This window comes from Nicotiana tabacum, chromosome 24 (genome assembly GCF_000715075.1).
Source record: "Nicotiana tabacum cultivar K326 chromosome 24, ASM71507v2, whole genome shotgun sequence".
Lineage (NCBI taxonomy): Eukaryota > Viridiplantae > Streptophyta > Magnoliopsida > Solanales > Solanaceae > Nicotiana > Nicotiana tabacum.
The window spans coordinates 72,766,100-72,780,997 of record NC_134103.1 but is presented as its reverse complement, the minus strand read 5'-3'; the positions used below and the strand labels follow the sequence as shown (position 1 = coordinate 72,780,997).

Sequence of the window (14,898 nt, the reverse complement as noted above, 5' to 3'; positions counted from 1 at the left end):
GTGCATAAATTGAAAATTAGTAAATACACTGTGAATATATAGCTTTATGTCTGCCCAAAATAGAGCGAGCAACAGAGGCGGGCCTACATGGAGATAAGAGGGTCATCGGAACCCGTTAGCCTCGGCAAAAACCATATATATATATTTATATATATATAGTGAGAACCCTTAAATATCTTATGCGGCCCCCTAAATTCACAAAGTCTGGACAGAGGAGCTGGTTTGTAAAAGTGCTTAAGTACCTTCACTCCCTTGATGACCCGGGTTTGAATCCGGGCTCGATACAATGCATAATTTTTTATTTTTTTATTTTTTAGAGTGGTGCCCCAGTGATACTCAAATCTTGGGTCCGCCTCTGCCGGACACTATCCTAAAAGAACAGAAGAGATAACACATGCAATGTATTTTGTTTTAATAAGTTAAATTACACTAACAATTTAAAATGTAAAGATCTTTACACTATCAATATACATAACTTCTGCTACATAAATTAAGGTAGTTGGAAGCATAAGGCCTTTCAAACTTTGAATTTTATCATTGAGAATTACTATGGACGGTTTGCAACAGCAGGTACATTTAAAGTTTAAGGAAAAGTAATGTGTTCACAATCCCATAGATCCATATTATATTATATTCCCCCACCTTCATCTTTGGAGTGGTAAATAGTCAACAAAAGGAGCAAGAATAGTACTAAATAATATGTTATAGAACTAGCTGCCTTATCCAATACATCTGTCATTAATCTCAAGGAAAGGATAATGCTGATGCATATTTATTTCTCCTCAGACTATCTTATACTAATAGACTAGTACTCAAGGGTGTATCCTATATAGCAGATAACAATAGATATTCGATAAAATAGTTGAGATGCACGTAACGTAACGTGAAAGGTAGTAAACATTCAATGAACTATGTGCCCAAACTAGCCCGGACAATACTTTCAAGAAACAGAGGAGATAACAGAGGAGATAACACATGCAATGTGTTTTATTTTAATGGACTCGCATGTCTGGAGAGTTAGATTAAGTTCAAAATAGTTGTTTGAACAACATGTAAAGCAAAAAGAGAAAATAATAGTATTATTTTGTTATGCGGTCTGTAACAGTTCGACAGATCTGATTGTCATAATGTAATGTTAATGTGGTCATTGTCTTATAACAGACACTTCATATATATTTCTTTTTCCTTTTTTAATAATAATAGTGTCCGGATCAACTTACGCCGGAGGCGGGCGCACATTATGGGGTGAGGGGTCATCGGCACCCTGAAACTTCGGCAAAAACTCCATATATACTTGCAAATGTCTTTAAAAAAAAAAATAGTCAGATGTTAGCATATGCCCCGGATCAATCTTTAGAGCAATGATAAATTTATATTGAATGTCATGGTGCCCCGCGACCGTCAAATCCTAGGTCCGCCTCTGACTTAAGTATAGCTCAATTATTTGCTTCTATGTACCAAATAACTCTGACCATATAGAGCTAGTTACCATCTATATAAAGACCAGCAGAGCAACATGTGAGTTCTCATATTGGAAGAGAAAGATTGAAATTTAGTGAGAAAATTTGCTCTTGATTGCCCCAATATGGCATGCTTAAACATGTTTAACAATGATCAACAAGGACTCTACACAACAATGGGTCCAAGAATATCCTTTTCTAATGATTTTCTTGATACTCAACAACCTCCCTTAAGGCATGAAAATGGCTACAAAGAAGCTCCCGTGTCCTCGGATTTCGAGTTCTCTGTCCCAGGCTACAACATGATCTCTGCAGATGAACTTTTTTCCAAAGGTAAATTGTTGCCATTGAGGGAGAATTGTAGAGCTACAACTCTTAAAGATGAGCTTCTTGTTGATGATGACGATGATTATGATGATATATTTCCAAGAATGGGAAAAGGGATGAGAAGTTGGAAGCAACGTTTGGGGTTGAAAAGATCTCAAATTTTGCCACAGAAAGGTGATAAAAATGGTGGAGATTTAGATAGAATAGATGAGACAAAGACACCTGATTTCTGCAATGACATGTTTGCTAATGTCACAGGTAATCCAGTTAGTGGATTTGGAGTGAGTGCGAGTTATTTTATATTATTACTTATTAACTTCCTTACTTATTTTATTCGTTTTTCAGGAGATAACTGATAGGATTTGAAGATGGAGGAAGCAATAATATCGTTCGATCTAACCAAGGTGGAAGAAATTTAATTTTCTTGTTATTGGGGTGTTTTTGGAGAATTTTGAGGTTCTCTTGAAGAAAATTGATCTCTTGATCATGTACATATCTGCACCTTTTCTTATTTTTAATGTTTTGTAAAAATAACTTAACTTCCTGTACTTTGCTGTAATGATATGTATTTGTTAGACAAAAAGAAAAATTGTCAATAATATCTCTCTATTATATGAAATATCTTTTACTTTATTCTCCATTATTCAAAGTCCTCGTTAGAATTTCATTAAACTGAAGGCCAAAAACAAGATAACTTACTAACATGAATTGGCCAAAAAGTATAACGATGGGTAAATTAAGATATTTTCTGTAGTATAAGGGTAAACTTGGACCTTTTTCCTACTGACGCAGTAGTAGAATGAACACAAGATAATATTGCAGCATCCGCCAAATAACTAAATCAACGACCCAGTAAAATCCCACAAAGTGGGGTCTGAGGAAGGTAATGTGTACGCAGACCTTATCCCTACCCCGATGGGGCAGAGAGGTTGTTTCCGATAGACCCTCGGCTCAGGAAGACAATCCGTCAAATAACTATTGTTAAAAAAATAAAAAATAAAATGACAAATATTTAAACAAAACAAGTACCGAAAAGAACCTTTAATTAGTTTCTGCACTTGTCATTACTTGTAACACGATGGAGATGTCCTCTGAACTAGATTACAAATTGATCAGCTAGAATTTTCTGCTAGCAAAACCAAGTCCAAGTTTGTATATCACCCGCAATTTCCCAACTGCACAACTTTGGGAGGTTAGGCATGTCCATTCAAGGTTCAGAGTTTGTTCCTTCTTACTTGTAAATGTAAAAGATCAGTACTTTCCACCCAAAATTAGGTTGGCCCCATGTAATAATCAAATCCTTACTCTACACGACGAATTCATAACCAGAATGATGTTAGACAGTGGGGCATAGAGTAAGAATGAGCATTACGCTATGGCCTACAACAAGCTGCTGTCGAGACTCTCAGGTTTGGACTTGATCTATACAAATATGGCTTCAAAATTTGCACATGGGTGGCTTTCGATGTGATTCCTAAAATCGGCGTCTCCTTTGAATCTGGAGGTGTACAATGCCTGTCGTTGTGTCATGCCGAGAGGATATACCCTGTAGAGCTTTAGTTCATCCCCTCCGCGTAGTATTTGAGGTCTTTCTTCTTTCCAAATGGGAACATGCTTTAAAGATTTGAACTTCGACAGTACTGCAGATTCAAAAGCCTCCAATGACAAATTAGATGACCTGCAAAGGTTCCAGCAATAACGGTTATTCAAAGATAACATAAGACTTGACAATAAGACATGAAACAGTTTGTATATGCTAAGCAAGTAAAAGGAGAAGTGCAGGAGAGAATTCACATTATGATATCTGCTGTCCATATTTCTTTTTCACGGTTGAATCCCCCCCAACTTTAACCCGCTAACCCCATCTTCTAGCAAGGGTAATTTTGAAAAAAATAGCATACCTTATCTAGGAAATCAATCTTTTACAACTTGAGAATAAAGAAATCCACACTTTACAAGCTAAGTATTCCACAAAATTTCTCATAATTTAGAGTACTTTTATATTATTAATTTTTTGTATTATTTTTAGCCGGATCTCCGCACTCATATCCCTACTAGTAATAGGATCCATATCCCCGAATCTTAAAATTTATATCTCGAAGAATCTGATATCTAGATCCGCACCCGTGTCGGACACCCGCACCTGTATCCAAGCAACTTAGCCCATAGACCATGGGCTCTCAGCCAAGCCATATACTTCTCATACATTGATAGTAAGACACAGTGAATAATTACTCAAGCAATTTCATCACTATGCCTCAACCCCTATTTGCGATCAGCTATATGAATCCTCTATATACATTCCACTCTATTCGGTCGAGGGTCTATCGGTAATAGCCTCTCTGCCCCATCGGGGTATGGGTAAGGTTTGTGTACACACACTTTGTGGGATTTTAACGGGTCGTTGTTGTTGTTGTTGTACATTCCACTCTGTTCGGACCCTTTTCATTCCAATACTTGTAAATAATTTGATCGCCATGGTACATATTAAAAACAAGAACAGTGGCACATGAACATATACAGAAAATGCACTTATATATGCATGAATAGAAATTAGTCATGACAGATAGAGAATACCTTAGGAAAATGGACTCCATGTCAAACCTCCCTCTTTCACGTACATATATATGATAGACAGTTTCTGAACCTCTGGTACATTTGCAGGGACGTTTTGTAAATTCTGGACTCTTCTCTTCTTTCTCCCTAATACTAGTTGCTAAGAAGATACACAAACGACAAGAAGAGTGAACTGCTGCCATGTCAACCAGGGCTTTGAAAGAGTCAGATGGACCGTCAAGCTTCCACCTAAACAATGAAAAAAAGCATTAGTTAGCCAGACACAGGAAATTTAAGAAATCCTTAAAAAAATTTGAAAGGAAAGAGTAAATTGCAACTCCAGACAAGCAGAGAGGGGAAACACACACACAAGGAGAACAATCTTCCCAATTCAGGAGTTTTAGTTAGACCAAAACAATATATCAGTATGTAAATAGGATAAGGTAATAAACTTTTGTAACTATACAGACAGGGCTGTTGTTATTTTCTCAATAACATGATACCGAAAAAGTACAGAAAGATGCTGGAAAAAGGTGTTCTTTGAGAGTGGATAAATCTTCAGGACAACCAATGAAAAGTTATTTAGGACAGGAAAATTCAAATAATCAAGAAGAGCACGTAAGAAAAGCACCACTAATTGATGCATACCTTAATGACTCATTATATGCACTAGGATTTTCTGCAAGGTACTTCATAGTCTCGGCAACTGATGCAGCGTCTTTCAGCTCTTTAATGTGTAAAAGTGAATTAGGAGAAGGAGCAAAGTCTAGGATGTTTGGAGCACCAATCACCACAGGGACTGATCCTGCAAGTTTACATGAACTTCAGAGTTGACCACCATAAATCTTAATTTTGAAGTAGTAACTTGTGAAACATCATAAAAACAGGATTCTGTGCATAAATCTAGCCTAAAATATATTGACTATGAGCACAAAGAATATGATTAAACAATGATAATTCATGTAAAATCATTTAAAATTTTCCTAAAGCTTTTTAAATGAATATAGAGCAGAGCATATTTGTGCGCTGTACCAGAAAATGCAAATCCAGGTTCAAAATGTAGTTGAAGTACCATAAAATGCTCATAAGTTTGTGTTTTTGCAATATTTGTTCTTCATGGCACGCTCTATAGCTAATATCTTCAAAGTCTTTGTGAAAGTATGGCATTGCAGAAAAAGTAGAACAAAATGCATCAATGTAGAGGGGTGGGGCTGAGAGAAAATAAGAGATCCTACATCAGAAACTAAGCGTACAAAGCAGAACCAAAATTAACAGGCAAAAGTTAATACCAGCTACCAGAGACTGGAAGAATTTTTCGGTGACATAATCCTCCTCATTAGAATTCTCAAAAGCGAAGCTAAATTTATAGCGCTTGAGAGTTTCCACTTTGTCCACTGCCATGAAATTGAGAACAAGATGACAAGTGAGCATTCACAGGATATAATCATATTATACTAAAAGTGGGAACATCCTATCCTCAAAGTTAATTTACTAATATAACCTTAAAAAACTGAATGACAATTTTATCCTTGAGCCAAAAAAATGACCTTCCAGTAAATGAATACTTTTATTACTTTTAACCGGGTGAATGTAGGCATTGATTGTTTTTTTATACAAGTTTTTTTGAGTTTAATTATCTTAATTATTCATTGATTGTTTGTTTCTTTATCTTCCACTGTTATAATATCGCACTACACAAAGAGCCACATCCCTTCATTAATCTCTAAAAACACCTTGATCTCTCTCTTTCCTTAGTTTTTTACTAAATAATTATTTCTGTGCTTTGGTTAAAACTCAAAAGCCGCATAATCCTTTTCTATTCCTCTTCTTTCTCTCCATCATTTGTTTTATCGTATTTTTTTAAAGGCATCAATTTAATCAATTTTTAGCAAAGTAAACTAAAGTAACTCATTATGTTATTTTGGAACTTACTTTATGAATATTAAATTTCGGGATGAGTTAAATATAATAAATCTATAATTTGGATTCAACGCACGTGTCCAAGAACTAGTGTACTGTTAAACTAGAGGCATGCATAAAAATATTCTGCATTCAAATATGAGATTTATCAAGACTGCCTTTTCTCTTATTTTATTTTTTTGTTGGATAAAAACCTTTTCTCTTCATTTCTCTTTCCAATAAACCAAGGTCTAGCTTCTTCACGATGGATTTACTAAAAAAATGTCTGCTTCTCAACTCTATTCTACGTGAATTTATATCTAACGTACAGTTAAACCACATGTATGCATAAATATATTCTGCATTCCGGGAAAAAAAAATTATCTAGGCTACCTTTTCTCTAAATTTTTCTTTTCTAACTAATCGGGAACTAGCTTCTTTGCAATGAATTTACAAAATGTGTCTGCTTTCAACTCTATTTTAATGGGTTGCAAACTAATAGGTATTCAAAAGATAAATAAAAAAAGTGTTTGCTGTCTTTCTTTTGATATAATTATGTGACCTTCTTGGTACTCCTATTAATAAAACTTAACCTTATCCAAAAGAAAAAAAGATAACAAGAATAACAGCAAAATAACCTATCCACAAAATGAAATCTTTAGACTATCAGAACATCTGGCTATTTAAAAAACTTGCATTGGTATGTGTCCATTTAGCAAGGAAACAAATATAAGGTTTCTATTGCCAGTAAAATTGGCTTTTCAAGGGATATAATACACTTGAGGAAGAGAGAATCAAACCCATTATATTGAAATATGCTAGACATTTAGCTCTTTAATGGTAACTACTTCAAGAAATGAACCATCATATTATATGGAGATACACTGACCATTTCCATCCCGGTTACGATGACAACTGCCAAAAGAATCAATCTTGATATTTGCCCTTTCAAGGACTTCAAGAGCCTGTAACCGGAAGTTGCGAGCACCACAATTAGAAATAAAAGCAGCTGCTAACGCATTCTCAGTTTTAGGTTGCACTGGAGCCATTATATCATACTCCGCCCAAGAGAAGTACCCAACAGGAACATCCGAAGAGAGGCTTGTTGTCATTACAATATCATATCCCCTTCTGAAACATGAGAAAGAATAATAAAGTTGGTTAGAGATTTCCCTAGAGAAAGATATAAAGATTGAGAGAAGAACTATAGGAGATCTAAAATTTAAATTTAAAGATATAAAGATTGAGAGACAATTAGAACTATAGGAGAACTATAGGAAGATAATGAATTGCTACAAGGAGAATTTGAAGAACAAGAAGTGTTTGAGACCTTGAAGATATGTGCAGCTGACAAAGCACCGGGCCCTGATGGTTTCTCTATGGGGTTTTTCCATAATTGCTGGGAGATTGTGAAAGAAGACATCATGCATACCATCAGAAACTTCCACAACAATGAATATTTTGAGAAGAGTTTCAATGCTACTTACATAGCCCTTATTCCAAAAAAGAATGGTGCTAAGGAACTCAAGGACTTCAGACCAATTAGTCTTACAGGAAGCATTTACAAGATCATTTCCAAACTATTGACAGAGAGGCTCAAGAAAGTGGTGGACAAACTAGTGAATGGGCATCAAATGGCCTTCATAAGAGGCAGGCAAATCATGGATGCTTCCTTGATTGCAAATGAATGTGTGGATTCCTGACTTAAAAGGGCAGGTTCCCGGAATTCTCTGTAAGCTTGATATTGAGAAGGCCTATGATCATGTTAATTGGAACTTTTTACTCAAAGTTCTTCAGGATATGGGTTTTGGTAGGAAGTGGATCAACTGGATATCTTTCTGCATCAGAACAGTCAGATTTTCCATTTTGGTGAATGGTTCTCCAGAGGGATTTTTTCCTTCTGAGAGAGGTTTGAGACAAGGGGATCCCTTATCACCTTTTCTTTTCCTCTTTGCTATGGAAGGATTGAACCAAATGTTAAAAAATGCAAACAACAATGGTTGGCTGAAAGGTTTTAAAGCTTCAAACAGGGAGGGAGATAGTGTGGAGATCACCCATCTTCTATATGCTGATGACTCTTTAGTTTTTTGTGAGGCAAAGGCAGATCAACTAAAATATCTAAGAGTCATTCTTGTTATATTTGAAGCAGTCTCAGGGCTCCATGTAAATCGGAGGAAGAGCATGTTGTTCCCAGTTAAAGAAGTGGATGATATCCAGGCCCTAGCAGCTATACTGGGATATGAGGTGGGTTCTCTACCAACTATATATTTGGATTTATCTCTAGGCTCCAAGAACAAAGCTCAAGAAATATGGAATGGGGTTCTTGAAAGATGTGAAAAAAGGCTATCAACCTGGAAGAGCCAGTATTTATCCTTGGGTGGAAGGGTGGTATTGGTTAATAGTGTCTTGGATGCACTTCCTACATGTGTAATGTCTTTGTTTCCCTTACCAAGCAAGGTGAGGAAAAGAATTGATGCACTAAGAAGGAGCTTTATATGGCAAGGAAACAGAGAGAAGGAAGCTATTCATTTAGTTAACTGGAATTCCCTTATCACAAGCAAAGACAAAGGGGGTTTGGGCATTAGGAACCTTAAAGCCCACAATCAGAGTTTACTCTTGAAGTGGCTTTGGAGGTACAATCTGAAGGCTAATGCTTTGTGGAGAAAGGTCATCTGTGACAAGTATGGACAAAATGGACTATGGTGCTCTAACTCTGTTAATAGTTCACATGGGGTTGGGGTATGGAAGTCAATCAGACTTCACTGGAATACTCTGGCTGATAATACAACCATAAAGGTTGGTAATGGAAGGAAAACACTTTTCTGGAGTGATAACTGGTTAGGACATGGTCCTCTCAAAGAATTTTTTCAAAAATTTTTCAGCATTGCAACATCACCTACATCCACTTTAGACACTGCCTGGGGTCAGCAAGGATGGAATGTTACTTTTAGAAAGGCCTTGAATGATTGGGAATTAGAAAGGGTTGTAAATTTCTTTAATATCTTGGAACAATTCCAAGGTCTTGGAGAAACTGAAGATAAACTATGCTGGAATCATTGAAGGAGTGGGAATTTTACGGTCAGATCCGCGTATACTCTACTCGCTGCTTCAAACCAACAGTTAGAACAATGGCCCTGGAGGAATATTTGGAAAGTAAAGGCACCTTTCAAGGTGGTATGCTTTTCATGGTTAGTTACAAGAAAGGCTTGTCTAACCCAAGAGAACTTGAGAAGAAGAGGTTTTCAGCTATGCTCTAAATGCCTATTATGTGGTACAGCTATAGAAACTAATAGCCATTTGTTTCTTCATTGTCCTTTTACTGACCAACTGTGGCAACTATTTCTTAATATTGTGGGCCTTAAATGGAGCATGCCAGCTAACACTTGTGATATGTTGAAGTGTTGGAATTACAATGAGGGTATAGTGAGACAGAAGAAATGGTGGCGATTGGTTCCTGCGTGCATATGGTGGACAGTCTGGAAGGAGAGAAATTTAAGAACTTTTGAAGACAGAAGCAATTCTTTACAGAACATCAAGATGAAGTGTTTACTTTTGTTTTATTTCTGGTGTAAAGAAAACTGGATAGAGGAGGCAGAATCTTTAGTAGACCTGATAGGTGCACTGTAATCTTAGGTTGTCATAGCTGGTTTCTGTTTTCTTGTAAATATGGCTTGGCACTGCTCTAGTGCTGTTTTATTTATTAATATATATGTTACCATTATCATAAAAAAAAACATGATCCTAAGATTATTGTCTATGAGGGCTTTATGATTGCATATTTGTAGATGCCCTTTCCAAAGGCTATTTGAGCAAATGCAACTGCTTTTTTTTCGTAATGATAGAAAATATGCAGTATGGAAGGCTGTTATAAAGCCGATTTATGGCATGGAGAGATATTAGAATCCAAAACCAGTAAGTAATCCTTATGGGTTGCTTGTGGAGACCAATAGCTAATTTTTGGAGGCAGTTCAAAGATAAACATAAAACTAAAAGCTGAAAATGATGGGAAAGTCAAGCTTTGGAGTGATGAATAGTGTAATGAAGGTTTACTTATAGATTTATTCTCAGCCGTGTTCAGTGTGGTTCCAAATCAGGATTGTCTGTGAATCTGTTAGTCATCTCCTGATGCATCGTAATCTTTCTTGGAGTAGCTGGTCTTTATTCCTTAATATTTTGAGGGTATACTGATAAAAAATATATTTTGGGGGTAATACTGGGTAATGCCACAAATTTCAAAGGTGGACTCATCAGCTGGCAAGCACAGTGGAGAAAAGACTGAAGAAGATCTGCAAGCTTATTCCTTTGTGTATTATTTGGAGATTTTGTCAAGAAAGAAACACGAGATATTTTGAGGGGGGAAAGGAGCATAATTCAGTTATAAAGAATAGATGTTTACAGTATCTCTTTTGCTGGCATAAAACCGATCCTCTAGTTAGTACAAATGAGTTCTTCAACTCACTAGATTCGGGTTTTGAGTTGTCTTTGGAAGTCTAAATTTTTGTACTTTTTTGGTACCTTCTTGGTACTGCTTACTAATAATATGCTCCTTAAAAGAAAGGCCTAGTCAGAAACTAATAGCAAGCAAAAACTTCCAAGTGAGATATGTTTGATTAAGATACGATCACAAGATGAAAACTCAAATGTGGCAAATGCTATTATCTTTCAGGTGCCAAATGTAGGTGAGAATGTTTTAAATCTTTTTCAAGATGTGCTTACCCACCGTCGTGCCATAACGATGTTGTTCTCAGGATAGTATTGAGCTGACTCCATTGACCGAAGCACGCTAGCCGTGCCAGCCTGTTGTGGTGTCCCAAATGCCGCATCAGGCTTCTTTTCAGAATCCACACCAAAGTTACATCCTACGGCACAAGACTTCCAATCCTAGATAATGATTGAAGGAACATCAGTTTTCGCATATGGTAAGGAAAAAAAAATCAAGAAGAAAGATGGTAACCAGGTAACTGTTACCTGCTCTCACTACATGCCAGTGGATAACATGGGAACAAGAACTACTCATGATAAACTTAAGCAATAAATGGCAGTTTTACTGATTAATTTCTGCTCATTCCATTTAAGTGCTCTATGAAGAATTCAATGTAATGAAGGAAAAAAAGGTAAGAAAAAAGAAGATATTCAAGGCTCCTCCACTTATTCCCTACTAGTATATAAAATTCATGAGTATTTTTACCCATATAATCGGTTTTGGAATATGGTCAATAGTCCTTATAAGATGTTTGACCGTAAACATGATAAAAGAACAAAAAAGCTAGAAGAAAATGCCAAAGCATCATTTGAAACAACAATTTTTTTATCATTCCACCTACCAAAGCCACAAGTCTGGAACACACACACACACACACACACACACACGAGCTCTGGCAGCTAACTGATGTAATAAATAGCAAGACATAAATTGCAACAAAATTCAAATTATCGTCTAAAAGAGATGCTCGATCACCAATTAATGTTTCTATGGAGAATTAGCTGCTACTACCTTTTAAGTGACCTTATGGCGTAAATCTTTTTTGCATCGTTAGTGCCTAGAACTAATACTAAAGGGCAGTAGTCCGGTGCACGAAGGGGTTATAATGTAGGCAGCCTACCCTGATGCAAGCATCGTGGCTGATTCCACGGCTCGAACCCACGGCTCGAACCTGTGACCTACGGAGACAACTTTACCGTTACTCCAAGAATCCCCTGTATAGAACTAATACGCATCATCAAAAAAAGAGCAATCAACTATGCCTCCTAAACTGTTCGGGTTCAACTATAAGAATCCTCTATATTCATTCTGCTCTAAAAAAAAAATAAACATTTACAAGAAAACTATATCACCTTTTCGCCGCCATGAACAAAAATTGGGTCTTTGTCAAAATCTCTAGAATACTCCACAGAATCCTCCTTTTCCAACCACTCCTCACAGCTCCCAGTTTCCAAATTCCGATCAACCTCACTACTCCTCAACACACCCAACCCAGTCTCACTAATTTCCACTTTGGAGGTTGACCAAGACGACGTCGTAAACTGGTAAAATGAGTCAGTCCAAGAGTTGACCAGGTTGGCTTTTTCAGCCATGTCCAGTCGACCCAGAAATGTAATTTCAACTATAACCACAAGTGCAACTACTAGAGGTAGCCAATTGGACCATTTCTTAAGGGGAACGTTTGTAGGTGATGATGACCCAACACCTTCAAATCTTGGTAACCTTTGAATTGGAATAACTGTTGCCATTAATAACTCGAAATTTTGTTCTTTTTGTGGAAGTAAAATAGCTAAAGATGTGATCTTTTTTTCTTCTTCTTCAGAGGGTTTGGGAATTCTTCATTTGGTGGGACAGTTGGGGGTGGGGGGGGGGGGGGTTAGGAGTAAAAGATCAAAGACAGATATATGAATTGGGAAGGGGAGTTTGTTGGTCAATCTATAAACACTGTAAAGTCTACGCCACCATTGGTGTCTTAGATTTTATTTTATTTTATTTTTTGGCCGTACATTGGTGTCTCAGTTGACATTTGTCGTTTCCGTTTCGTTTTTCCAAGTGTTATTTATGCACTGCCGGGTCGTTTGGTTCACAAATAAATTAAGGAGATATTATGATGTAGCTTTGACAAGTAATTAAAGAAAATTATTTAATTGCACTAATTATGAGAAAGTTTTTTATATATCATTAATCATAATAATTTTTTGATTAAATTATCCTTTATTTATTTTCAGAATTTGTAATAAATGATAAAATACTTTCTAGAGTTTTTATAGATCATTTATTGAAGCAACAGTAGATTTCAAATATATATATACATTTATTTTGGACCAAATTTGTTTAGCTAAAATGACATTTAATTGTAATACAATAATTAAGATACCAAAGTTTAAAAAAATGTAACGGTAAACGAGTAATAATAAGAAAAATTTGCTAACTTTTTTCCTCAGTCATTTATGAAATATCACTAAGCATTTTTCTCGTTTATTTCTGAAAAGTTATCCCCTGGACATTGTTTATGCGTCTGTCAATATCTACTTAGATTGAAATTTATTTAATTTTCTTTCAAACTAATTTAATTAAAGATTCTTTTCAACCCAATCTAACACCAACACCCCCAAAAGAAGAAGTAATTCAAAAGGTAAGACAAGTGATGAAGCAAAAGAGTAGAAATGATAGTTTGTAGGCAGAGTTTTAAGTTGGCTCGAACATAACTGTCATAATAAAAAAAAAAAAGATTGACAATCAAATGGTCAAGATATTGTATTAATATCCCTGTTGTTTAGTTGGATCAATCATAAATTACCAAATCTCACTAAAACCGAATCCAACTTAAATATGAGCTCAACAGCAACTCATAACATCTGATCTGGAAAAGTTGGTTAAGTAGGAGCAACTGTTGGTAACTTAGAATGATTCCGTTAATGATGGAGAAATTCAAAAATAGTCAAATTTACAAGTGGTAATTGAAAAATAATCACAGTTTTAAAAGTAATCGAAATTTAGCCACTTTTCATATAAAGATAAATTTGAACGAAAACACTGTTCAAAATTCGGGAAAAAATCCAGCATAATATACTGAAGTTCTAGTATAATATACTGGAACTCCAATATATTATACTGGAGTTCCAGTATAATATATCGGTCCACCAGAATATGCTCGAAGTTCATACACAGGTGCTCCAATCTCCAGTATATTATGCTGGAACTTTGCGCGTGTTGGAAAATATGCTGGAAGTTCATACATAGGTGCATCAATCTCCAGTATATTATGTTGGACCAGTCCGTGTTGCAGCAAAATAGTGACTATTTTTCAATGACTTTACAAACGCTGGCTATTTTTTAATTACCAATCCGAAAACTGGCTAGCCCGTGCTATTTTTACGTTAATTATGGATGCCTAATCCTTGCGGACTATTTATTAAAATAAAAAGGAAAAAGAATAAAGAAAGTCAAACAATTAGCCATTTCCTTGTGATTGATTATTAAGTCATGTGGAAGTTGTTACTCCTGCTAATGATGTTCGACAATATTCTGCAAGAGAAGTTTTTGAAGTAGGTACAGAAATGGCTGTGATTCCACCCACCCTATCCCACATCCCTAAATCACCACATTATTTTTAACAACTCTTTTTCAATCCTTCTCATTTTCTTCTTGTTTCTTTTGTCAATTTCATTTCATGTCAAAGGATTTCATTCTGTAACTACAACAACAAACCCAGCTTAATTCCAAACGTGGGTTTTGGGAAGGGTAGTGTGTACGCAGCCTTACCCCTACCCTATGAAGGTAGAAAGATTGTTTCCGATAAACCCTCACTAACAAGCAACAACAGCAGTAATATATTAAGGTAATGAAAGCGAGCGGCATAACAAGTAATAAAGAACTAAGAGATTTCATTCTGTAAAGGAAGAACAAAGACAGGAAAGAACTAAAGAAAGTTTTCTTTCCGTGTACAGAAAATTATCTACAACGGTAAAATTATCTTGTGTCACCTATAGGTCATGGGTTCGAGCCGTGAAAGCAGCCACTAATGTTTGCATTAGGCTAGACTGTCTACATCACACCCCTTGGAGTGTGTCTCTTCCCCAGACCCTACGTGAATGCAGGATGCTTTGTGCACCGGGCAATTCATTCATTCAATTTCATATTGAATCGAAAATAAAAGAACTTTGTATAACG

General features: G+C 36.0%; 2 protein-coding genes across 2 annotated transcripts; one reads left to right on the top strand and one right to left on the bottom strand.

The window, feature by feature from the left end:
• The first annotated feature begins 1,417 nt into the window (after positions 1–1,417).
• On the top strand, positions 1,418–2,368 carry LOC107767356 (uncharacterized). The gene is made up of 2 exons (XM_016586332.2): positions 1,418–2,045; positions 2,133–2,368. The coding sequence occupies exons 1-2, from the start codon at positions 1,586–1,588 to the stop codon at positions 2,141–2,143; spliced, it is 471 nt and encodes a 156-aa protein (XP_016441818.1). The 5' UTR covers positions 1,418–1,585; the 3' UTR covers positions 2,144–2,368.
• A 447-nt stretch (positions 2,369–2,815) lies between these two features.
• Positions 2,816–12,601, bottom strand: LOC107767349 (glycoprotein 3-alpha-L-fucosyltransferase A-like). Its single transcript, NM_001324945.1, has 7 exons — positions 12,078–12,601; positions 10,963–11,123; positions 7,132–7,373; positions 5,633–5,737; positions 4,992–5,148; positions 4,365–4,592; positions 2,816–3,465 (listed from the first exon to the last, which is right to left on the bottom strand). The coding sequence occupies exons 1-7, from the start codon at positions 12,471–12,473 to the stop codon at positions 3,210–3,212; spliced, it is 1,545 nt and encodes a 514-aa protein (NP_001311874.1). The 5' UTR covers positions 12,474–12,601; the 3' UTR covers positions 2,816–3,209.
• Positions 12,602–14,898: the final 2,297 nt, after the last annotated feature.

Bases quoted from the DNA above. Each gene is read 5' to 3' on its own strand.
- LOC107767356 (XM_016586332.2), top strand. From the start codon at position 1,586: ATGGCATGCTTAAACATGTTTAACAATGATCAACAAGGACTCTACACA.
- LOC107767349 (NM_001324945.1), bottom strand. From the start codon at position 12,473: ATGGCAACAGTTATTCCAATTCAAAGGTTACCAAGATTTGAAGGTGTT. The intron at 7,374-10,962 runs GTGGGTAAGCAC...CTCATGTTTCAG, and splicing joins AACATCGTTATGGCACGACG to AAGGGGATATGATATTGTAA. The intron at 5,149-5,632 runs GTATTAACTTTT...GTAAACTTGCAG, and splicing joins CTTCCAGTCTCTGGTAGCTG to GATCAGTCCCTGTGGTGATT.